This window comes from Mobula hypostoma, chromosome 26 (assembly GCF_963921235.1).
Source record: "Mobula hypostoma chromosome 26, sMobHyp1.1, whole genome shotgun sequence".
NCBI lineage: Eukaryota > Metazoa > Chordata > Chondrichthyes > Myliobatiformes > Myliobatidae > Mobula > Mobula hypostoma.
The window spans coordinates 7,283,861-7,309,464 of record NC_086122.1 but is presented as its reverse complement, the minus strand read 5'-3'; the positions used below and the strand labels follow the sequence as shown (position 1 = coordinate 7,309,464).

At 45.8% G+C, this 25,604-nt stretch overlaps 1 protein-coding gene across 4 annotated transcripts in view; it reads right to left on the bottom strand.

The window, feature by feature from the left end:
• The window catches only part of LOC134338055 (KH domain-containing, RNA-binding, signal transduction-associated protein 1-like), a 58,533-nt gene extending 43,909 nt beyond the window's left edge, over positions 1 to 14,624 (bottom strand). For all 4 annotated transcript variants that reach the window (XR_010016126.1, XR_010016125.1, XM_063033582.1 and 1 more), the window contains exons 1-5: positions 14,485 to 14,624; positions 8,930 to 9,051; positions 6,356 to 6,472; positions 5,114 to 5,260; positions 2,310 to 2,431 (exon numbers count right to left, since the gene is read on the bottom strand). Coding sequence is in view for 2 of the 4 variants with exons in the window: in XM_063033582.1 (XP_062889652.1) it covers positions 2,310 to 2,431; positions 5,114 to 5,260; positions 6,356 to 6,472; positions 8,930 to 9,051; positions 14,485 to 14,575 (599 nt within the window). In the remaining 2 variants the exon portion in view is untranslated. The remainder of the gene's footprint in view (positions 1 to 2,309; positions 2,432 to 5,113; positions 5,261 to 6,355; positions 6,473 to 8,929; positions 9,052 to 14,484) is intronic.
• Between the last annotated feature and the right edge of the window lie 10,980 nt (positions 14,625 to 25,604).

The following is a 25,604-nucleotide window of genomic DNA, read 5'->3' as shown; positions in this document are numbered from 1 at the left end:
TAAAGGGTGACTAGAAAGAGAGTACGTCCCTTAGAGTTCAGCACAGTTGTTTATGTCTCAACACTGGTAGATTATTTAATGAATATTTCTTTGTGTTTACTGAGCAGAAAATCATCGTTGCTCATGAGAGAAGAGAAATAAATGGAAATGTTTTGAAGAAACCAGGGTGGAGGTTTTTGCAGCTTTACAGCACATTAAGCTGGAAAAATCCCCAGGGCCAGACCAAGTACATCCTCGGACTTCAAGGGAGATCCGAGAGATCGCTGTGGAGGCCCTTGTGAAGATACTTGCTTCACCATTAGCCACTGAGTGAAGTTACTGAAGACAGCAAATTGGCTAATATTAATCCACTGTTTAAAAAGGGACGCGAGTACAAACCAGGGAACTACAAGCTGGTCAGTATGTTATCAATAGAGTGAAAGATACTGCCGGGAATTCTGAGGGACAGGGTCTACAAACATATAGACAAAGTCTGATTAGGAGTCAGCATGGCTTTGTGTGTGGGAAGTTGTATGTGATGAATCCTTAAGTTATTTTTGAAGGTACCAAACAAGTAAATGAAGTAAGGCAGTGAATGTTGTCTATTTGGGCTTTAGCAAGGGCTATAACAACGTACCTTATGATAGGTATTAGGCCCCATGAAATTCTGGGAAAATTAGTTAGATGGAATTAATTAGTTAAGGGCACTACTGTAGTGTACAGCTCAGGGCGTCACAGAGTTCAATTCTGGCGCTATATGTAAGGATACAAAGACGTTGTCAGGCCCAGAGGGAGGTTGGTTAGGCTTTATTCCCTGGAACACAGGACAATGAGGGGTGACGTTATAGAAAAGTTTAAGATGATGAGAGGCATCGATAAGGTGGACAGTAAGTCATTTCCCCAGGGTAGAGACAAACCACATTAATGCTTACACAGTGACAAGGCAATGAAGCGTGCGGTAGAACAGTGGTACCTGGAAACACAGGTTAAAGTAGATCAAATAGATAGAATTATAAAGAGACCTTTTGGCACACAGCCCTTCAAAAATTAGGGCATTGAGTACAGAAGTTAGGATGTTATGTTGAGGTTATACAAGCTGTTGGTGGGACCAAAGTTTGAGTGTAGTGTGCAGTTCTAGCCACGTAATTACAGAAAAGATATCGATAAGCTTGAAAGAATGCAGTGAAAATATAAACAAATGTTGCCAGGAATTAAGGTAAAGAGTTACAGGGATAGGTTGAATAGATTAGTACTTTATTGACTGAAGCTCAGGAGAATGAAGGGAGATCTTATATACGTATACAAAATGAATAGGGTATAGATAGTGTGAATGATTTTTCATCTCAGGTTTGGTGAGATGAGAACCAGAGGTCAAAGATTTAGGGTGAAAGGCAAAATATTTAAAGGAATATGAGAAGGAACTCAAGAAAGTGGTGCAATTATGTAATGAACTGCCAGCAGATGTATATGAGGGTTCAATTGTGACATTTAAGTTTCGATAGGCACATGTGTGAGAGAGGTATGAAGGGTTATGGTCCAGGTGTAGGTAGATAGGACTAGGCTGAAAACCGAGCCAGCTAGGACTGAAGAGTCTGTTTCCATGTAGTAGTGCTCTATGACTATGGAAGGTGGACTTAAAGGATATTGGCCAGAACAGAAAATTCAGACTAGGTGGACGGACACTGGCTGGCATCGACTCAATTGTGCTGAATTGTACATTTACTATACTTATAAAAACAAATGAGGACAGTGCAGTTGGAACAGTAAATAAGCTAATGCTTCCTCCCAAAAATGCAGAGAATTGGCAATAAAATGCCTTCAAAAATACATGAAAACTTGTCACAGTAACTATGAGAAAAAAGATTGAATGATGAATGGGGGGATGTTAATGGTCAGTTTACACGGAACGTGCCTGTAAATGAGATAATGCTTCTCCAGAGCCATCAGTCATACTTCATAGACATAAATCCGTTTATATAAATAGATGTTAATTGAAGATAAACAATTTAATCTTTCCAGATAAGCCTGCGGTATGTTTGCCTACAGGAGGGAGGAAATGTGGAAATGTTTCAAAAGGTAATTTCTGAGAAGGTGCGAAAATAACAGCCTCATGAAGGATGGGAATGGAGAGTGACGTACTTAGCGTGCATGAAAGGAAACCAGAAAGTTTATGCAATCAGCAGGTATGAACCTGTTCAACAACTGAGATACTTTAAGCTAACCCACACTAAGGACAGAAGGGAAATAAATGTTTACAATGAACGAGGCAGCCCTACTGAACTATTATATCCCTAGCAATGACTCTTTCAGCACACTATAGATCTTTTTACCTTGCAAGCGGTACAGGTGGAGCACCTCTGGCACGAACACCTCTCCCACGGGATGTATCTTGTCCACCATTCAAGTACGCCAGCTCAGTTAGCTGCTCTTGCCTTATTTCATCATTGTAGTCCTGTTAACATGATTACAGATCCGTGACGTAAGCAAATATTACACTGTTTCAACATTAGTCTGCATGTATAACTCAAGTTCTGTCAATTTCCCCCTAAATACCTCAGTTCTGACCAACAAATCAAGCACAATATTTTATGATTTCTCCCATGCCTGTGTTTCTGTGGCTGGATAGGGGTCATGTATTTTCCCCGATACGAATGTGACCTGTGGATGGATCAGAACTGCTTATGCTCGCCAATACAAAATGTCTCTAGTACCAGCTCTACAACATCCTGCAGATTTACATTCTACTTTAAAAAAGCTTTAGGAAATGCACATAAGGAAAACAATGGTTATGTCAGAATGCTGACAACCTAGTTCTCAATTCCTTGATGGAAATCAAGTTGTTTTAAATTTCACTCACTGCAACAAAACAAAAATGTATCCCTTTCAAAATGACGAGCATCTCAGACTAAATAGTTCATCACTAAATCATTCATAGTGAAAGGTATCTAAACTACACAGTGCACACATCCTTTAGACTATTAATACCATCACCAGGACAAATACAAGCAATGCTTGGGCTTGATTAATCTTTCTCTTCATGAAGAGTTTATTTCCTACATTGTTGACAACACTGAACCAAAATATCTTACTTGGCATGTCCTCTCCTCATAACAAGAGCACCCACAACATACAATATAGTCCCATCTGTACGGCATCCAAGAGGAACCAACAAAGGTGGAAGCATCTTCCACTCAGTAATCCAACTAACAAGCAACAGGGAATCTATTCTTCAGTAAATGTTAACCCCAGGCATAAAATCAGGAGACCAAATGGTGTTACTGTGTCTTTACTTGTATTCTGATCAACCTAGAAGAACCAAGTCATACAGTTTATGCCAGAGAATTTAATTTCCAACATACCAACACAACGAATAACCAAACCTAGTGGCAGTGATAGCCATTCAGTTATTCATGTTGTATTTAACTTTTGAGATATATTCATTTTGGTCAAACACTCCAGTCAAAAATAGTCTAAAGAAAAATCATGATCAATAAAACTGGTTTCAAACATGGTTTTTTTTAAAAAAAATGGAAATAATTCTAGCAATCCAGGCTAATTAAAAAAGATTAAATGAAGGGAAGCAAATTTGCAAACACGAGGAATTCTGCAGATGCTGGCAATTCAAGCAACACACATCAAACTAGTCCTGACGAAGGGTCTCGGCCCGAAACGTCAACTGTACCTCTTCTTAGAGATGCTGCCTGGCCTGCTGCGTTCACCAGCAATTCTGATGTGGAGGGCAAATTTGCTTAACTTTGAAGGTTAGAACATGAAGTGGCACATTTCAGCAACGGCACACTAATTCAGCAGCAAGGTGGCATTCAATATGGACTGACAACTGTTTTGGCTTCACTTTACCATCATGTCTTACAATATATTAGTATTAATTTTAACTACTTCCCAGAGACTGGCAGATCACCAAAATATAGACCTTCCTGTAATAGCAATAAAATTTAACTCAGATTATTACTTTTCTCATGACTTAATTCTCCGCTCATATTTAGCCCGAACAAATGGGCCAAGTTCATTTATTGTACCAACATGCTGCTATCTTATGATATTACTTCTCACTTGCTTCACTGCAAACATGTAGGGCCCACTGACACTTTAATATGTGCAGCATGATCTGCATCTTTCTGAGAAGGTACCTTCCTGATGGGAAGCAAGCACCCAGTTTCACCTCACTTATTTTATGGGTCTTCTTTGTCATTAGAGTAAATTCAGAGAACCATAGCACATCTAAAATGATCCTGCAAAAGGTATTAATAAACTTTTCAATTTGTACAATTTTCAGATCAAAGAACCTTTCAACTCTCAGTTTGAGCCCAGATCCGATCCCTCCTTCTGCCAGAACGAGACCTGGAGATAAGATTCATCAGTAGATTTCTTTATACTGACCCCCCAACTCACACTGCACTATTGTCCTCAAAACTCTGCCAACTGGCAATACAGGTGTAGCTGATAGATCTCCATGGACACTAATTATGTACACATAAAAGTTAAAGCACAACTTCATCTTGACCCATCATCTTGTCTGAGAATTGAAGTGAATATACAGTATGAAAATAGATCTCTCTCACTTTGTATAATTTAAAGAGCAGAAAATATTTGTGTATAAAGGTAGATCTAAACCTCTCCCCCACAAATAATTTAATCACTGTGCTAAGATTCCATTTGATGACACACAGTGCATTCAAATGTAGAAATTCTTCTTCTTGGGGAAGTACTACCTCTGTCAACAATTCACCATACAGTTGTTAAATTTATGATGTGATTCATCCCAGTTAAACACTTTTACATTTATTGATCAACTATCAATAGTCATTCATCTAAAAACAAAAATTTTAATGTAACTGAAAAAAATTGTATACAGCCCAGATTTAAGTTTTACAAAACTACTAACACCCACTCCTGCCCCCACTCCACAAGATCTTCATGGTAATTATTAATCCAAAAGCTACTGACATCTTAACTTTCTTTGGCTGGCAGCTACAGAACACAAAGGTTAACAGAAGTACAAAGTCAGCCAACGATCTCATATTTCACCGATGTAGCACTCACTTATTTTACACCCTGGGACAGGCAGCAATGAGATAAAGCAGGAGCACAAAACTCAGGTGGAAACCCCACTCACAGGTATGAGGAATTTTTTCAGCTCCTCCATTGCATGGTACATTCGGGAATAGGCTTCAGTTGGAGGTGCAAAGACTTCAACAAGAACATGGAGATCACTGTTCAAGTGTGCATACTTCGCTTCGCCTCCTTTACGGAGCTCGTCTTCCTGGAATGAGAAAAAATTCTGATAAGAACATGATAAATGATCATGATGACTAACTGCCAAATGACTACCTTCAAAGCTATCAATTTGTAGCACAAAAGAGGTGGCACCAAAGATTTTGTATTAAAATGGACACGTATATGGATACTGATCTACCCTTTGACACTCTTCAGCTTAATTCAAGGAAGGAAACCACCAAATTCAATATTGTTTCCCCAAATTATGCATGTAATGATCAAAAATACTGCATAAATTCTCAAGATGTTCTCCTTCCCACCCTGCTTTCATAGCAAAAGTCAATTTTCAATGTACACACTAGCAAAGCGAACAAAAATGCATGCTTAGCCCTCTGACCTACTCTCTACATTCGTGACTGTGTGGCTAGGCAGAGCTCAAAGATCATATATGAATTCACTTTTGACACCATCTCAGGGAACAAAGAGGCAGCGTGCAGGGGTGAGCTAGCTCAGCCATTTGAATGGTGTCCCAACGACTTCCTTGCATTCAATGCTAGCAAAACCAAGCAATTGATTGCAGGTTTCAGGAAGGGGAAGCCAGAACACACACCAGTCCTTATTGAAGTGTTAGCAGTGGAAAAGGTGAGCAGCTTCAAGTTCCTGACTGTCAACATCTCAGAGCATCTATCTTGGCTGAACACATTGATGCAATAATGAAGGTAGCTATACTGCATTAGGAGATTTGATATGTCACCAAAGACTTCAGGAAAGTTCTACAGTTGTACGGTGGAGAGCATTGTAATGGGTTGCGTCACTCCTTGGTATGGAGACACCACAACATATCAGTGATAGTAAACCTGATTCTGATACTAATATTCTTTAAATAGCAACAGATGCAATGCAAGATACAAAAATTGATGGTCTGCAAAATCTAACACTTCACTCTATCTTACATCAAATGACTTAAGCACCTGACAGGTTTAAGACAGATTATTACAGTTAAAACAATGGTGTTATCCCAGCATAGAAATGAACTTGAAGCTAGAGTTCCTGTTTCAGGTTCCATTGTTTATATAGATAGCAAGTTTGCATGCAAATACCATCTTAACAAGCTTATTCAATTTCTCTCAGGTACTCTTACCTTGGCCTTATCTCTCATTGAACCTTTCCCAAGGATGGACATTTTGGTGCCAGTGTCCTCTTGTAACCGCTTCAATGAATTTCCTCTTGGTCCAAGCAGCTTCCCTACAAAGTTGAACTGTAGAAATATTAAAATATTAATATAAAAATGACTAGACTTCAAACATACCCGCGCAAAATACTTCAGTTAATCGATGTATTACTGTCACAAGTATTGAGGTACAGTGAAAAACTTGTGTGCCATCCATACAGTGTATAGGCTGGTATCAACACAAACCCATGTAGTCAATATTCAATTTTTAATTATCTACGTGAAGCAAAGGCCAATTGTTCTCTCCATCTGCTGTCCTGGTCAAATCTTGGCATCCCTGAGATACAAAGAGGAAATGACCAGAATTGTATTTCACTATCTTCCATCCAACAACCCATTATATCCCTCAATTCAACATTACTATAGTAATGACAATGGAGAGATAGAGAAAACTAATTTAGTCATTCATAGGAACAAACAGGTACATATATCAAGACTTTTGAATGTATTAATATTGTGGGAGCTCAATTCATGAGGCCGGCTGGTGGCGTACTAGCATCGGTGCCGGACTTCGGAGCGAAGGCTCCCAAGTTCTAATCCAGCCGGCTCCCTTGCACGTTTTCCATCCATGCTGGGTTGAGCGTTGAGCTAGCAACTCGGCGTCGTAAAAATAAGAAAGCCTGCTAAAAAAAAACGCCGTCATGAAGGCGCCCCAATGACTCCACTTGGAGTTAGGGGCTTTCTTCTTCTTCATTCATATGCCCAGTGTGTGAAAGTGGTGCAAACAACTAAATAAACATACCAACAATGTGGTAAGTAATCCAAACCTAACTGTGCCAACACCTAAGTTGCTACAATAAAGCTACAACACCAACATCTCATTAAGAAATGAGAATGGCCTTTTTATATCTTGTCCACTAGCAAGGCAAACCAAATATGGGCAATAACTCAACTGTCAGGCTTTTGAACCAGAGAGAATAAATTCACTCAACTTCACTCGCCCCATCAATGAATTGTTCCCACAACCAATGGATTCACCTTTAAGAACTCTTCAACCCATGTCCAATATTTATTATTTATTTATCATCTTTAGCACCTTTTGTACTTGCAAAGTAAGTTGCCTTTTCCACATTGGTTGTTTGTGTGTCCTGCTGGGTGGGGTCTTCACTGCCCGCAAGAAAACGAATCTCAGTGTTGTATATGGTGACAGATTTCTATTTTGATAATAAATTTACTTGGAACTTCTTCTACAATCTACTTGTGATTAAGGAAATAATTAAGATCATTGCCCATGCTGGTAAATTATACTTACAAACAACCTAGCTTCAGCTTAAGAGCCACCTGGTTCCAGATATGATTACAGCCTCACACATACTAGTTGCTGGTGAACGCAGCAGGCCAGGCAGCATCTCTAGGAAGAGGTGCAGTCGACCCTTCGTCAGGGTCTCGGCCTGAAACGTCGACTGCACCTCTTCCTAGAGATGCTGCCTGGCCTGCTGCGTTCACCAGCAACTTGTATGTGTGTTGCTTGAATTTCCAGCATCTGTAGAATTCCTGTTGTTTGCATGATTACAGCCTGATCCAAAAGCACTGATCGTTACTGATACCCAGAGCAAGCTTAGAGCAACCATCTTCAGGTACAATAGCATTAAGAATATGCTCTAGTAAATCAAATCAATATGATTTGACGTATCATGGCAGTGCTCCAAGCCCAATCACTATTGTTATGGAGAAATAGCAACCGATGTACTGGGAACATTTACTGACGATAGCCCACACTCAATTGAATTTGCAACTGATGATACACCCCATGCCCTTTACACCTGGGTAACTTTCAGTTTGGGACTGATTAGGCAATGACCTTCAAGAAAACCCCAACACCCCCATTAATGAACATCAGCATCCTAGGAAACTGTACCATCAGTATCCTGGAGGTCACAATCAACATCACCACACATGCCACATAAATACAGTAACTATGGAAGCTCTGTGACTTGCTCATAATCACAAAACCCTTCTGGTAAGGAATAAATTAGAAGTATATGAAAATTTATCCTAAATGTTGGCAGTTCTAAGAGGTAACTTCACACACCCAGAGTAAAACAACCCAAAGTAATAGTATCAAGGCAGCAATTAGGAACAACAGATGCTGGACTTGATGACAATACCTACAAGGTATATCCCATGAAAATAATAAATTTTAATTTCATCTAGCATCCCTTAAACAAGTTAAACATGGATAATTAATTTTCCAATCTTGCACTCTCTAAAGTACCTGCTCATTTCTCCTGTCACTGCAATCTGCCTTCATAAAGTTAGTGAACATAACTTACTCTGAAATGAACAATACCAGATAGGCGTACAACATTGTCATTTCTAAATGATAGGTACAAAGCAGATTACATTTTCATTGCTCAACAATGGGGCAGAACCTTTTCCTGCAATAAAGAGACTGACCTCCCACTACAAGCCCAGAAAACTACAGTATTCAAATTTCAAACTGCAGTCAACTAAAAGACATGCAGCCCAAGAAAAACCTCCCACCTTTGGAAACTGTGCAACTGGTATCAGGCATCGCTCAGAAAGCTTGATGTTCTTCTGGGTCAGAATATCAAGAAATCTTTTTTCGTCTTCCTTTTTCTCTCCCTTTTGAACCTTTTCAATTTCTGTAAATTAAAAACACAAAATAATTAGAATGTTTTCAACCAAATTCATGACCATGGAAGTGACGAAAATCCTCACTGGAAAACAGACACAGAGGATCACAGCCTTCAGTTTATATTTTGTTATTCTATAAACCCACTCATCTCAATGCACTCTTTCAATCTGCAAGCACCAAGAGGGATGAGTCAGGGTATGGGAATTTGTAGACAGTAATATGAAACAAAGTCTAGCAATACATAGGAACATCTAATAAGGCTCAAGCAATGTGGAAGGAGAAATTTCTCTGTTGTGACCAAAATAACAGCCCATCAAAAGAAAGGTATTGCACATTTAGGACATGAAGTTTCCAGACACCATCTCTTTTGTCCCTCATCTGCAAAGCAGAAGACACATACACTTACAGTGGCATGCAAAAGTTTGGGCACCCCGGTCAAAATTTCTGTTACTGTGAATAGCTAAGCGAGTAAAAGATGACCTGATTTCCAAAAGGCATAAAGTTAAAGACAGTTTAAGCAAGATTACTTTTTTTATTTCCATCTTTTACAGTTTCAAAATAACAAAAAAGGAAAAGGGCCCAAAGCAAAAGTCTGGACACCCTGCATGGTCAGTACTTAGTAACACCCCCTTTGGCAAGTATCAGAGCTTGTAAATTACTTCTTGTAGCCAGCTAAGAGTCTTTCAATTCTTGTTTGGGGGGATTTTCGCCCATTCTTCCTTGCAAAAGGATTCTAGTTCTGTGAGATTCTTGGGCCATCTTGCATGCACTGCTCTTTTGAGGTCTATCCACAGACTTTTGATGACGTTTAGGTCAGGGGACTTGTGAGGGCCATGGCAAAACCTTCAGCTTGTTTGAGGTAGTCCATTGTGGATTTTGAGGTGTGTTTAGGATCACTATGCTGTTGTAGAGGCCATCCTCTTTTCACCTTCAGACAGTGTGATGTTTGCTTCCAGAATTTGCTGGTATTTAATTGAATTCATTCTTCCCTCTACCAGTAAATGTTCCCCGTGCCACAGGCTGCAACACAAGCCCAAAGCATGATCGATCCACCCCCGTGCTTAACAGTTGGAGAGGTGTCCTTTTCATAAAATTCTGCACCCTTTTTTCTCTCCAAATGCATCTTTGCTTACTGCAGCCAGAAAGTTCTATTTTAACTTCATCAGTTCACAGGACTTGTTTCCAAAATGCATCAAGCTTGTTTAGATGTTCCTTTGAACTTTTTGAATAGACTTACCCCTGACATCCCCTCTGTACCTACTTCCAAGCACCTTAAACCTATGCTCCCTCCAGCTCTGGGAAAAAGCCTCCAGCTATCCACACAATCAATGCCTCAACCTTTCCTGTAGGTAGGCTGCAGTTTTAATCACAATACTCCAAATTAGGCCTCACCAACATTTTACACAACTTAACGTCCCCTCTCTGTACTCTTTTGTCACAAAACCTTTAAATTTATTACTATTTTTAACAGTGGGCTATCATATAGCAGCCCCCAAATCTTGGGGAAAGGGAGCAAACACATTTTAATATAATGGTTTTATTTTGCACTTAAATTTTGTGATCAGTAGTATTCATTGTTAGATCAACACAAGTCACTTAACTCAATAAGCTTTAAATTCTTGAATATTAGCATATTGGATGATGTGTCCTACAAACATAATGATAAAGAAAGCATGCCAGTGTTTTTATTTTCTTAGGCTTGTCACTAAACTTCTACAGATGTGCTGTTGAGTGTCCTGACTGGTTGTGTGGCCTGGTACTGCAATTTGAATGCAGGAATTAAAGAAGCTGCAGGGAATCGCAGACTTAGCCCAAGACATCAGGAATGCATTCTTTCCCACCTTTAATTGTATCTAAAGGAGGCATTTCCATCCAAAAGATCCAGGGAATGCCATCTGCTTAGTTATAATTGATCAACAGGCACAGAATTCAGAAGTGCCACACCACCATGCTCAAGATTAGTTACACCCCTTCAACCATTTGGTTTTCGAATTAGCAGAACACTAATCACTACAGTTCAGCAACCTTATGAGCGCTTTGCACTAAAATGGACTTGTGTCTTAAATAGGCTTTCTTGCCAAACTATATTTATTATGTTTAATTTGTCGTTTTCATGTTAACGCTGCCTTCAGTGGCAACGATAGCGTACAGTTAGCTTGGAACATCGGAGTTCAATTCTGGCAAGCTCGTGTACCTTCCTTCCCGAGAGCGTGTTAATTGTCCCGTGACCAGACTAGGATTAAATCAGGTTACTGGGCGGTGCAGCTCGAAGGGCCTATGCCATACTGTTATTTCTAAATAATTCCTTGCAAGTGCTGCACAACCTGCTGATTCCTCTAATACTTTAAGTTGGGACTAATGGGACCAGCTGAATGAAAAGCAGAAATCATTCTGTGAGCGATGTTCAAGTGAGACCAAGCACTGACTTTTCAGTAATCAAGTTCCCTATCCCCATCCTAATAACCAAAGCATAGATTTTACTAGAACACGGAAAGTAGGCAGGCATCACCCACTCAAAGCAACAGGGAGCTGGAAAAGTTATAAATCAAAAGAAACACACACAAAATGCTGGAGGAACTCAAAGACCCTTCATCAGGACAAGAGGGAAAAAAAAGATGAGGAGTCAGAGTAAGATGGCAGGGAGACCGCAGTTACAAAGTAAGTTATAGGACACTCGTGGATTGATGTGACCCAAGGGTGACCGGTCAGCAGAGACTAGGGGAGGAGTCAGTCTACCCTCCACTCTAAGGCAAGAGGACACGAGCCTCTGCCCACAGTTTGTGAAACTCCCTTACAATGACAAGTCGGGCAGCCGAGCAACAACCACCTGCCACGCTGCCTATAGACAGCACCAGCTGTCAAATGAGGTGGCCGCCCGGACTGGGGGGGAGGGGGGGAGGAGAGGGGCGCCCGGGGATGGTGGTGGTGGTGGTGGTGGGGGAGGAGAGGGGCGCGTGGTGGTGGTGGTGGGGGGGGGGAGAGGAGAGGGGCGCCCGGGGGTGGTGGTGGTGGGGAGGAAGGGAGCAGAGGGGCGCCCGGGGGTGGTGGTGGTGGGGAGGAAGGGAGCAGAGGGGCGCCCGGGGGTGGGGGTGGTGGGGAGGAAGGGAGCAGAGGGGCGCCCGGGGGTGGGGGTGGTGGGGAGGAAGGGAGCAGAGGGGCGCCCGGGGGTGGGGGTGGTGGGGAGGAAGGGAGCAGAGGGGCGCCCGGGGGTGGGGGTGGTGGGGAGGAAGGGAGCAGAGGGGCGCCCCGGGGTGGTGGTGGTGGGGAGGAAGGGAGCAGAGGGGCGCCCGGGGGTGGTGGTGGTGGGGAGGAAGGGAGCAGAGGGGCGCCCGGGGGTGGTGGTGGTGGGGAGGAAGGGAGCAGAGGGGCGCCCGGGGGTGGTGGTGGTGGGGAGGAAGGGAGCAGAGGGGCGCCCGGGGGTGGTGGTGGTGGGGAGGAAGGGAGCAGAGGGGCGCCCGGGGGTGGTGGTGGTGGGGAGGAAGGGAGCAGAGGGGCGCCCGGGGGTGGTGGTGGTGGGGAGGAAGGGAGCAGAGGGGCGCCCGGGGGTGGTGGTGGTGGGGAGGAAGGGAGCAGAGGGGCGCCCGGGGGTGGGGGTGGTGGGGAGGAAGGGAGCAGAGGGGCGCCCGGGGGTGGGGGTGGTGGGGAGGAAGGGAGCAGAGGGGCGCCCGGGGGTGGGGGTGGTGGGGAGGAAGGGAGCAGAGGGGCGCCCGGGGGTGGGGGTGGTGGGGAGGAAGGGAGCAGAGGGGCGCCCGGGGGTGGGGGTGGTGGGGAGGAAGGGAGCAGAGGGGCGCCCGGGGGTGGGGGTGGTGGGGAGGAAGGGAGCAGAGGGGCGCCCGGGGGTGGGGAGGAAGGGAGCAGAGGGGCGCCCGGGGGTGGGGAGGAAGGGAGCAGAGGGGCGCCCGGGGGTGGGGAGGAAGGGAGCAGAGGGGCGCCCGGGGGTGGGGAGGAAGGGAGCAGAGGGGCGCCCGGGGGTGGGGAGGAAGGGAGCAGAGGGGCGCCCGGGGGTGGGGAGGAAGGGAGCAGAGGGGCGCCCGGGGGTGGGGGTGGTGGGGAGGAAGGGAGCAGAGGGGCGCCCGGGGGTGGGGGTGGTGGGGAGGAAGGGAGCAGAGGGGCGCCCGGGGGTGGGGGTGGTGGGGAGGAAGGGAGCAGAGGGGCGCCCGGGGGTGGGGGTGGTGGGGAGGAAGGGAGCAGAGGGGCGCCCGGGGGTGGGGGTGGTGGGGAGGAAGGGAGCAGAGGGGCGCCCGGGGGTGGGGGTGGTGGGGAGGAAGGGAGCAGAGGGGCGCCCGGGGGTGGGGGTGGTGGGGAGGAAGGGAGCAGAGGGGCGCCCGGGGGTGGGGGTGGTGGGGAGGAAGGGAGCAGAGGGGCGCCCGGGGGTGGGGGTGGTGGGGAGGAAGGGAGCAGAGGGGCGCCCGGGGGTGGGGGTGGTGGGGAGGAAGGGAGCAGAGGGGCGCCCGGGGGTGGGGGTGGTGGGGAGGAAGGGAGCAGAGGGGCGCCCGGGGGTGGGGGTGGTGGGGAGGAAGGGAGCAGAGGGGCGCCCGGGGGTGGGGGTGGTGGGGAGGAAGGGAGCAGAGGGGCGCCCGGGGGTGGGGGTGGTGGGGAGGAAGGGAGCAGAGGGGCGCCCGGGGGTGGGGGTGGTGGGGAGGAAGGGAGCAGAGGGGCGCCCGGGGGTGGGGGTGGTGGGGAGGAAGGGAGCAGAGGGGCGCCCGGGGGTGGGGGTGGTGGGGAGGAAGGGAGCAGAGGGGCGCCCGGGGGTGGGGGTGGTGGGGAGGAAGGGAGCAGAGGGGCGCCCGGGGGTGGGGGTGGTGGGGAGGAAGGGAGCAGAGGGGCGCCCGGGGGTGGGGGTGGTGGGGAGGAAGGGAGCAGAGGGGCGCCCGGGGGTGGGGGTGGTGGGGAGGAAGGGAGCAGAGGGGCGCCCGGGGGTGGGGGTGGTGGGGAGGAAGGGAGCAGAGGGGCGCCCGGGGGTGGGGAGGAAGGGAGCAGAGGGGCGCCCGGGGGTGGGGAGGAAGGGAGCAGAGGGGCGCCCGGGGGTGGGGGGGAGAAAGGGAGCAGAGGGGCGCCCGGGGGTGGTGGTGGTGGGGAGGAAGGGAGCAGAGGGGCGCCCGGGGGTCGGGGAAGGGAGGAGAGGGGCGCCGGCCGAGAACCCGGGGGGAGGGGCCTCTGGCACGTGCTACTTCCTTTGTTCTCCGCTGCGCCGTTAGCCCTCGTCTCCGGCAGCCTCGGGCCTTCCCAAGAGGCGCCTTACAATCCAGATACTTCTGCGGAGCCCCAGGTTTGCCCACCCTCTCCCCCTGGGATGAAAGGGGCAAGGAAAGTCGAGTGCAGGCTAAAAATGGCGCTCAGGCTGCCATTCGGGCCTACACGGTAGGCCCAGTGGGTTAAAACACCCGCGCCGAACCACCGCCTTCTTCATCCTCACTTCTACCCGCGGTAGTCGACCCACCTGCCGACAACAGCCTAGAACCATGCACGAAAGAAGGATCTAGGCTGTCCCGCTCCGCCATCAGCTCGGGTAAGTATTTATCGTCCGCCATGTCTTCTTAGTCCGCGCTCGTCACCTCACGGTGCACACTGACGTCCGATTTAGACTTGGCCCCACCCATGTGGCGTCACAGCCCGCCACTTCAATATCTGCGCGCCATTGGATGTAGATCCTGTCCATCAAGAAATACCACATCTCAATTCGCCAAGCAACTGTCAATTGAGTGGATTGCTCCTATCACCTCCCCTCATATCACCTTCGCACTGGCGAACCTCATAGGGCAGAATAACCATCAATCATATATAGCCTGATTCGTTATTTGACTATCAATTATGCATATTGCGCACTTCGATTGGCTAATTTGCACTTCAATCAAGCGTTCGTATAATGATTCCGCCTTCAACCAATATAACTTATTTCCCGTTCTCATTTTCTCTTTTTTTTTGTACTCCGCGCAGTGAAAATAAGAAACTAACATGAAAGGATGATTCTTGCAAACCAAGTGAAATAAAATGGTACCACGGCCTAGATGGTGTGGAAGAGCCTTCGTTTGTCGTTTACGTCACAAGACCATGGCGGTTCTAGCCAAGGCGGCCGGACGCTTCCCCCACGTCTCTGATTCCTAACAGAGAATTAATCTGCTTCCATCGCCTTTTACGTCAGTGGATCCCAGCTCATCAACACAGGCGATGGAAGAAGGAGCATAACTCTGTTCATTATTCTCCAATAAAATATACCAACCTTTACTGTTTTTAGGACAACAGTCTGGCTTTCTTTCCAGTCCCAATGAAGGGTCTCGGCCCCAAACGTTGCCTGACCAGTGGAGTTCTTCCAGTGTTTTCTATATTTCTTTAAAGCGTAAATTAATAGAAGTCCCTCTACCCTGAAACCATCTTCACACTAAACCAGGGGTTCCCAACCCGTTTTATGCCATGGACCTCATGCTGGGGTCAGCTGTTTAAACAAGGTAGCAGGCCTGGAAAGTATGAGGGCGCAGAGTTTCCTGTGTGTACTCCAGATTACCCTCGCATTCCAGTAAGGGTTAGGTTTAGCAAATTGTGGGACCACAAGCATGACCACACTTGCAGGCTGTCCCATCACAATCCTTGGACTGTGTTGGACATTCACGCAAACGAATCTCTTCACAGTATCTTGCAGTGTATGCATAACAAATAAAACAATGCAGCACAGGCCTCTGCTTTCCTTGTCTGATCAAGCTCTGTGCAAATGTGTCTGGTCCACGAGAGCCACCTCTCCCCTTCTGAGCTCCTTCTGTTTGCTCTGTCAACTCGTACTGTTTGAGAAATTGCTCAAGTGCACAACTTGGACATTTCAGACTTCAATGTAAAGAGAGCTTTATTTACCCTATTGTAGGGAGTGGATCTGCTATCAGTGGGTTTCAAACTCCGAATAACTCAGAGAGCACAGCTCCTTTTATACATGTACAACTCAATTGCAAAAGCAAAGTCTGTTGGATTCCCTTGTGAATTATGAAAAAATAAGCTAGGTTCACATGCAGTTCTCTTGTGATAAGCTCTACCCATAGCAACAGCCAAAGTTAACAAAATATTATTAACAAAGACTGCTTGTCCCATATCCTTGAGGCTAATTCTTACAAGATAAGCCACTGTAAGTTGTAAGAATTGTCTCTGCTAAAAGCCGAGGCTATATCTATAACAAACTAAACTGCAAACTGGTTTTCATACACAAAATGCCTTTAGATAGATACTTTATTGATCCCAAGGGAAATTACAATGTCGCAGTAGCATTACAGGTGAACAGATATAAATATTAGAAGAGAAGTAGAAAGAACTAAAAAAAAAAGTTACTACAAACAGTCTAACAGGAGGGGATCATCATTTCCCCAGCTATAGGTTGACTCATTATAGAGCCTAATGGCCAAGGGGTAAGAATGACCTCCTTTGAAGCTGCACTATTGTCTTAGTCTGTTACTAAAAGTGCTCCTCTGTTCAGCCAAGGTGGCATGCAGAGGGTGAGAAACATTGTCCAGAATTGCCAGGATTTTCAGTAGGGTCCTTTGTTCTACCACAGTCTCCAGTGTGTCTAGTTTAATGCCTATAACAGAGCCAGCCTTTCCAATCAGTCTGTCAAAATCTTTAACTCACATTATTTTCCTCCACATGTAGTTTAACACTTCTTTCTCCTCAATTGTTCCCCAGTTACTGTCCTGATTCCAACATCTGAAACATCGTATTGGCCCTTGTTAGTCCTTGCCAATCGCTGCTCATTTTTAACCACTTTTTCCTTTTCAAAGTCCTTGAATGTAAGTGTTGGATAGGGTGTAGAATTGTTTCGTTTTGTCACTCAGGTGATGATATTTAAAATCCATGCGTGCTTCAGCAGTCACGTTTAATACTTTACTGAGGGGGCATATTTTTAAGGTGAGAGTGGCCAGATTTAAAAGGGACCTGAGAGCCAACTTTTTCATGCAGAGGGTGGTAAGTATATGGAATGAGCTGCAAAGAGTGGCTGAGGCAGGTACAATCATATCACTCGGATGGGCACATTTAGGAGAGGGACCTGGAGGGATCTGGGCCAGATTCAGGAAATTGGATTAGCTGGTCAGCATGGATTGGTGGTGCAGACCAGCCTGTATTAGTGATGTACTGCTCTGACTCTAAGACCTTCTTTTAGCAAGTCCCCTTTCTATGTAACTGTACTTCAATAAACTGTTTTTCTCCAATTCCGTTATTCTTCCATCTCACATCGGATGTGAAATTTCAGTTCTATGAGCCTTCATCAAGTGTGCTCACTCACAGGCAGCTTTCCGCCATCTTAGCCAGGGATTTGAAAATGCTGCAATTTGAATGAGGTACTAAGCTGTTTGTTCGCACAGGGCTGACTTGCGTGGTCATTCTACGCTGTGCATGAGACTGAAGATGCTGGGAGCTGGAGCACACATAAACTGCTGGAGAAACTCAGCGGGTCAGGCAACATCTGAGGCGGGGGAATGAATGGTCAACGTTTTCGGTCGAGACCCTCCATCTGATATAGGGTCTTGACCCGAAATTTCGTCTGCACATTTCCCTCCACAGATGCTGTCCGGCCCACTGAGTTGCTCCAGCCCGACATGGTGGGCACACTATGCTGGTGCTGGAATGTGTGGCGACATTTGCGGGTTGCCCCCAGCACATCCCCAGATTGCGTGGGCTGTTAACGCAGACGATGCACTTCTCTGCATATTCTCACATGCATGAGATGAATGAATCTGAATCTAATCTGTTGGCGTGTAAGCCGTGCAAATTGTTATGATGTTCAGAGCATAGGTAAGGAGAGATTCAACTGTGTTTAGTGTGACAATTTCTATAGCCAGTCCACTTGTGCTGAGTAATCTGAAGTTAGTTTCCTATGTCGTGTTGACTACAACCATTAAGGACACTTAGCTGTTGATTTCTGAGTGGCGTGTTTATAGGTGGGGTCGCAAACTAGTGACACACCCAGGTAGGTAACTGTGTTCACAGACTGGAGAAAATCTGCAGATGCTGGAAATCTAAAGCAACACACACAAAATGCAGGAGGAACTCAGCAGGCCGGGCAGCGTCTACTGAAAAGAGTAAACAGTTGACTTTTCAGGCTGAGACCCTTCCTCAGATACTGTGCTTCTCTTCCTTCTGTAATATTCAGCAGAGTCTGGCCTCCTCACCTAACTCTGTGTATGTGAGTGTGAGTGTGAGTGTGTGTGTGTGTGAGTGTGTGTGTGTGTGAGTGTGTGTGAGTGTGAGTGTGTGTGAGTGTGAGTGTGTGTGTGTGTGTGAGTGTGTGTGTGTGTCTGTGTGTGTGTGTGAGTGTGTGTGTGTGAGTGTGAGTGTGGCTGTGTGTGTGTGTATGTGTGTGTGTGTGTGAGTGTGTGTGTGTGTCTGTGTGTGTGTGTGAGTGTGTGTGTGTGTGTGTGAGTGTGTGTATGTGTGTGTGAGTGTGAGAGTGTGAGAGTGTGTGTGAGTGTGTGTGTGTGTGTGTGTGTGTGAGTGTGGCTGTGTGTGTGTGTATGTGTGAGTGTGTGTATGTGTGTGTGAGTGTGAGAGTGTGAGAGTGTGTGTGAGTGTGTGTGTGTGTGTGTGTGAGTGTGGCTGTGTGTGTGTGTATGTGTGAGTGTGTGTATGTGTGTGTGAGTGTGAGAGTGTGAGAGTGTGTGTGAGTGAGTGTGTGTGTGTGTGTGTGAGTGTGGCTGTGTGTGTGTGTATGTGTGTGAGTGTGTGTGTGTGTGTGTGTGTGAGACTTTCAGATTGGGATGGCTTTGGGAAAAATAGTAGGGCCGGGCTTAGTTTGGGTTGTGTTTCAATTTGGTTCCTGAGATGCCATCTACACAATGTCCGATTAATCACTTGTTTCCCTGGCATTTGTTTTTACTGCCAGGGTGATCTTGTTTGTGGCACAGTTCAATGGATACAATTAGATATTCCTGTTTCAGCATGCTACAGCTGCATCCAAGGTCTGTACAATGAACAATGATGTTTCAATGTGATTGTACAATCTATCGCTGCTTAACACCAATGGAAACAATGCCAATTGTAGCCGTCCTTCTCATCAGACTCCTGGAAGGAAATGTGGCTGCCAGTCCAGGCTACAAGTGCATTTTAAAAACAGAGTTTTCAACTCCCAGTGCTGACTATATTGATGATCTCAGAGCTAAGTCACTGTATCAGACATTAGGACAACATATGTCCTGACGAAGGATCTCGGCCCGAAACGTTGACTGTACCTCTTCCTAGAGATGCTGCCTGGCCTACTGCGTTCACCAGCAACTTTTATGTGTGTTGCTTGAAATTCCAGCATCTGCAGATTTCCTCATGTTAGGACAACATATGTCCTCTGCTTTATGGAATCCTGGTTAACCCCTTCCATAGCGGATACAGTGATTCAGATTGATGGGTTCACCATACACCGTCAGGATAAGACTGTCATGCCCCTCAAAAGCAAAGGTGGAGGAGTATGCCTCATGATCAACTCCTCTTGGTTCAGAAATGTATCAGTGTTGTCCCAATCCTGCTCACCACACCTGGAATTAAGTGCTGTCCATTTTACTTGCCATGGGAGGTTTCAGCGAACATTTCAGGAGTGGTGCACATTCTACTTCAGACCAATGTCAAATAGGCTCTGGATGATCTGAGCAATGAGATCGACCTGTAGGAAACAGCACACCTTGACACCTTCCCTTCACCATCGTTTTGGGGGATTTTAACCAGGCCAACTTGAAAAAGTCTCTAAATAATTATCATCAATAGATCACGTAGTACCAAAGGAAACAACTCACTGGACCCTGGTTACACTACCATCAAGAATGCCTACCGTGCTATTCCACGCCCACATTTCAGAAAGTTTGGTCACCTGGCTGTACTTCTACTCCCTGAGTATAGACAGAGACTGAAGACTGCAGCACAGTAGTGAGGATCAAGAGGGTATGGACAAGGGAAGCACAGAAGCGCTTAGAATTGGTGGACCGGACTGTATTCAGGGATTCATCTTCGAATTTGGATGAGTATGCTGCAGTTGTTACTGATGTCATTAAAACCTCTGTGGATGAGTGTGTGCCTACAATGACTTGCTGTACATTCCCAAACCAAAAGCTGTAGAAGAACCAGAAGGTTTATCATCTGCTGAGGGCTGGATCTGTGGCATTTAACTCTGGTGACCCGGGTTTGCACAAGAAGACGAGGTATGATTTGCAGAGGGCTATTTCAAGAATGAAGAAACAATTCCGAACGAGGTTGGAGCGATATTGGATGCGCGACAACTCTGACAGGGTTTGCAGGACATTACTTCATACAGAGCGAAATCCAATAGCGTGAATGGCAACGATACTTCACTACCAGATGAACTCAATGCCTTCTATGCCCACCTTGAAAGGGAAAATATAACTACAGCTGTGAAGATCCCTGCTGCACCCGGTGACCCTGTGATCTCCATCTCGGAGGCCGACGCCAGGCTGTCTTTCAGGAGGGAGAACCCTTGCATGATGACAGGCCCCGATGGAGTATCTGGTAAGGCTCGAAAAACTTGTGCCAACCAACTGGCAGGAGTATTCAAGGACATGTTCAACCTCTCACTGCTATGATCAGAAGTTCCCACATGCTTCAAAAAGGCAACAATTATATCAGTGCCGAAGAAGAGTTGTGTGAGCTGCCTTAGTGACTATAAGCACTCACATCTACGGTGATTAATGCTTTGAGAGGTTGCTCATGATCAGAGTCAACTCCCGCCTCAGCAAGGACCTGGACCCACTGCAATTTGCCTATTGCCACAGTAGGTCTGTGGCAGACACAATCTCAATGGCTCTTCACATGCCCTTATATCACCTGGACAATACAAACACCTATGTCAGGATGCTGTTCATTGACCGTAGCTCAGTGTATAATACCATCATTCCCACAATCCTGGGCCTCTGTACTTTCCTCCGCAATTGGATCCTTAACTTCCTAACTGGAAGGCCGCAATCTGCGTGGATTGGTAATAATATTTCCTCCTCACTGACGATCAACACTGGTACACCTCAGGGGTGTGCGCTTAGCCCACCGCTCTACTCTCTCTATAACCATGACTGTGTGGCTAGGCATAGCTCAAATACCATCTATAAATTTAGTCGTAGTCATAGTCATACTTTATTGATCCCGAGGGAAATTGGTTTTTGTTACAGTTGCACCATAAATAATAAATAGTAATAGAACCATAAATAGTTAAATAGTAATATGTAAATTATCCCTGTAAATTATGAAATAAGTCCAGGACCAGCCTATTGGCTCAGGGTGTCTGACCCTCCAAGGGAGAAATTTGTGATGATGCAACCATTGTTGGTAGAATCTCAGATGGTGACCAGAGGGCGTAGAGGAGTGAGATATACCGGCTACTTGAGGGTGTCACAGCAACAAGCTTGCACTCTTTCAGTGAGATTGTTGGCTTCAAGAAGGGTAAGATGAGAGAACATGAACCAATCCTCGTAGAGGGATCAGGAGTGGAGAGGGTGAGCAGTTTCAAGTTCCTGGGTGTCAAAATCTCTGAGGATCTAAGCTGGTCCCAATATATCAATGCAGCTATAAAGAAGGCAAGACAGCAGCTATATTTCATTAGTAGATTGAGGCTGTTCGGTTTGTCATCTAAAACACTTGAAAATTTCTACAGATGTACTGTGGGGAGCATTCTGACAGGCTGCATCACTGTCTGGTGTGGGGGGGGGGTGGGATTGCTACTGCACAGGATCGAAAGAAGCTACAGAAATTTCTAAAGTTAGTCTGCTCCATCTTGGGTACCAGCCTCCATAGTATCCAAGACATCTTCAAGGAGCAGTGCTTCAGAAAGGCAGCGCCCATTATTAGGGACCTAGGACATGCCCTCGTCTCATTATTCCGTTATGAAGGACATACGGGGGCCTGAAGGCGCACACTCAGTGTTCAGGAACAGCCTCTCCTCTGCCATCAGATTCTTAAATGGACATTGAACCCATGAACAGTACCTGATTTTTCTTTTGCAGTATTTTTAATTTAACTATTTAACATACATATATTTAATATGTCTATTTCATACATACTGTAATTGACTTATTTATTTATTTTCTATATTTATTCTGTATCACGTTGTACTGCTGCTGCTAAGTTAACAAGTTTCATGACATACATCAGTGATATTAAACCTGATTCTGCCCCTCAAATTTGTTTTGAATCTTTTCCTTCTCACCTTAAACCAATGCCCTCTAGTTCTTGATACCCTAACTCTGGTGAAATAGAATGAGTGCATTCACTGTATCTATGCCATCAATGATTTTATGCACCCGTTCCTGTCCCTCTTTCAATCAAGTCTCTGTAGTAGCCACAACATCGTATTCTGTGCTCTGAGTTCATCACCTTTACCCATAACAGTCCGAGCATTAAAATACACACACTTCAATCTATCCATCTCATTGTATCTATTACTTTGCTCCACACTGTTTATGCTGGCCCTGACATCTAGCTTCCTCTCTAACCCTCCACTTCCTCACCCGGTGCCCTGGTTCCCATCCCCCTGGTCAAACTAGTTTAAACCTTCCCAAGTAGCACCAGTGAACCTCCCTGCCAGGATATTGGTTTCCCTCCAGTTTAGGTGCAACCCGTCCCTCTTGTACAGGTCTGCTCCACCCCAGGAGAGGTTCCAATGATCCAAGAACCTGAAACTCAGCCCCTGTCAACCATTCATTCATCTGTACTTGTCATCCTATTCCTGCCCTGAGTAGCACATGGCACGAGAGAAGACTATCTTGCAGGTCTCTTTCTGAACTCTGTATTCTCACTCCTCAGGATCTCTTCTCTTTCTCTGCCTCTGTCGTAGGTACCAATACACACCACAACCTCCAGCTGCTCCCCCTCCCCCTCGAGAATATTCTGCAGTTGCTCTGAGAAATCCTGGACCCCGGCACCTGGGAGGCACACACCATACTGGCTTCTCTTTCACGGCCGCAGTCCACCCACCTGACCAGCGGGACTCCCGTCACTATTCCTCTGCCTGACTTTACCCTTCCTGGTAGAGCCCCAGAGCCAGTCGCAGTGCCACTGGCCTGGGACTGTTACTGCACCCTGATAGGTTTCATGCAACCTCTTCCTGATAGGTCCCTTTATCCTCATCTTTCATTCAGACAGCCAAACTGACCTCCTAGAGAATCAGGATTTCACATGGAATAATTTTTATAATTTACTCCTTTGTATCCAATACTCTTGCAGACTCCTCTACACTTGTTGGTTATTGCTTTGCTAAATCCCTCAATTCAATCTGCTGGGTCGACCCTGAGCTTCCAGCACCTTGTCATAACCTTCCCTTACGTTCCATCTGCTCCTCCAATGATGTCCATCATAGGCTCATGGATCAATATCTCATTCCCTGACCGACGTAGAACGTAAAACGTAGAACATTGAACCACACAGCACAGGGGCAGGACCACTCGGTGTGCTGAAACTATAACTATATCACCGTTCCACAAAAACTGATACCCAAATAAGTATAATCGTAACAAGTGGATGCTGCAACTATTTGGTTTCATTTGAACAGATGGACCCAGACTTGGTAGTTCCTTCAAAACCCACTTTATTGTTAATACAGAGAAGAAATGAAGAGTTGCGAGAAATGCTTTATATTGTACACTACCTACACCACTAATAGGTAAGGCTAACTGAAGCAACCCCTCGTAGTCTACAACGCCGAGTATACTTAGCAACGTCTGTGTGGTCCCTGAGACAGGTGACCAACCGTGGACTGGCTAGGGTGGAGGTCCTTGGCAGTGCTGCTCAGCCTGAAGGTGGGACCCAGGCGAGTAGTCTGCTCAAGAAAGAACTTGCCCACCTTTATAGCAGTATTGCCACCTCCCGGTCCAGCTGGTAGAGGCGAGGCGTCCAATCCGACGTTTGCACGACCCTAACCTTTTGGTCGGATGACCTTCAACAATCGGCCTCTGCCTCCTCAGGGACAATGCATTCTGTTAATCTTACAACCAAACAATGTAAAAAAAAACATTCTTTAGAGACAAGGTGATTAATTACTTCTACACAAACCAGCACTTCTAGTTTGCTTTCAGGCCATGTTATCAGGTAGACCAGAGTCACATTGTTCTCCCCTTATCTAGTAGCAAGGGTCAATTTGCCCAACACGCAGGTAGACCTTCAAAACAGGACAGACCCATAAATTCCTAACTGTAAACCATTTCCTTGCCGTATCCATTTTTCAGACCCACACATCTCACCCATACACTTACCCATACAATCACTAACTAAACTAAAGTTCAAATAAAATTTATTATCGGAGTACATACAACCCTGAGATTCCGTTTCCTGTGGGTATACTCAGCAAATCTATAGAGTAGTAACTGTAAGCAGGATCGATGAAAGAGCAAGAGCATTGAAGACAACAAACTGTTGAAATGCAACTATAAATAAATAGCAATAAATACTGAGAACATGAAATAACAAGATAATGAGTCATTCAAGTGAGATCATTGGTTGTGGGAACACCTCAATAGATGAGTGTAGTTACCCTCTTTTCTTCAAGAGCCTGATGATTGAGGGGTAGTAACTGTTCTTGAACCTGGTGGTGCGAGTCCTGAGGCTCTTGTATCTTCTGCCTGATGGCAGCAGCAAGAAAAGAGCATGGCCTGGGTGATTAGGATCCCTTCTGCCTACACAATGGCCACATTGCTTCATTCTCTGCACATTCACATGCCTTCCTAAGAGCCTCTTAATCACCTCTACCATATTTGCTCCACTACGACCCCCAGCAGTCCATTCCAGATACTCACTACTGTCAATGTAAAAAAACCTGCTCCCCAAATCTGCTTTGAACTTACCCTCTCTCACCTTAAATGCATGCCCTTCAGTCCTGGGGGGAATGTACCAGCTCTTCTTTCTATCAATACTTCCCATCATTTTATAAATTTCTGTCAGGTCTCCCACTAAGCCTCTGGTGTTCCTGAGAAACCAACCCAAGTCTGTCTAACCTTTACTAATAGCACATGCCTCTGATCCAGGTAACATCCTGGTAAACCTCTACCCACCCTCTCCTAAGCCTTCATGTCCTTCCTAGGCTTGTATACTCTGGAATTTAGAAGACTGAGAGGGGATCTTATTGAAACATATAAGATTATTAAGGGATTGGACACGCTGGAGGCAGGAAGCATGTTCCCGCTGATGGGTGAGTCCAGAACCAGAGGCCATAGTTTAAGAATAAGGGGTAGGCCATTTAGAACGGAGTTGAGGAAAAACTTTTTCACCCAGAGAGTGGTAGATGTATGGAATGCTCTGCCCCAGAAGGCTGTGGAGGCCAAGTCTCTGGATGCTTTCAAGAAAGAGATGGATAGAGCTCTTAAAATAGTGGAATCAAAGGTTATGGGGATAAGGCAGGAACTGGATACTGATTGTGGATGATCAGCCATGATCACAGTGAATGGCAGTGCTGGCTCGAAGGGCCGAATGGCCTACTCCTGCACCTATTGTCTATTGTCTATGGAAGGGTAAGCTGAAATAAATGCTCTGAAGACTTTCAACTTAATATTGAATTGAACAATTCAAGTCACTCCTTTCTTTTCTCTCACATGACAGATATGATGGTATTAT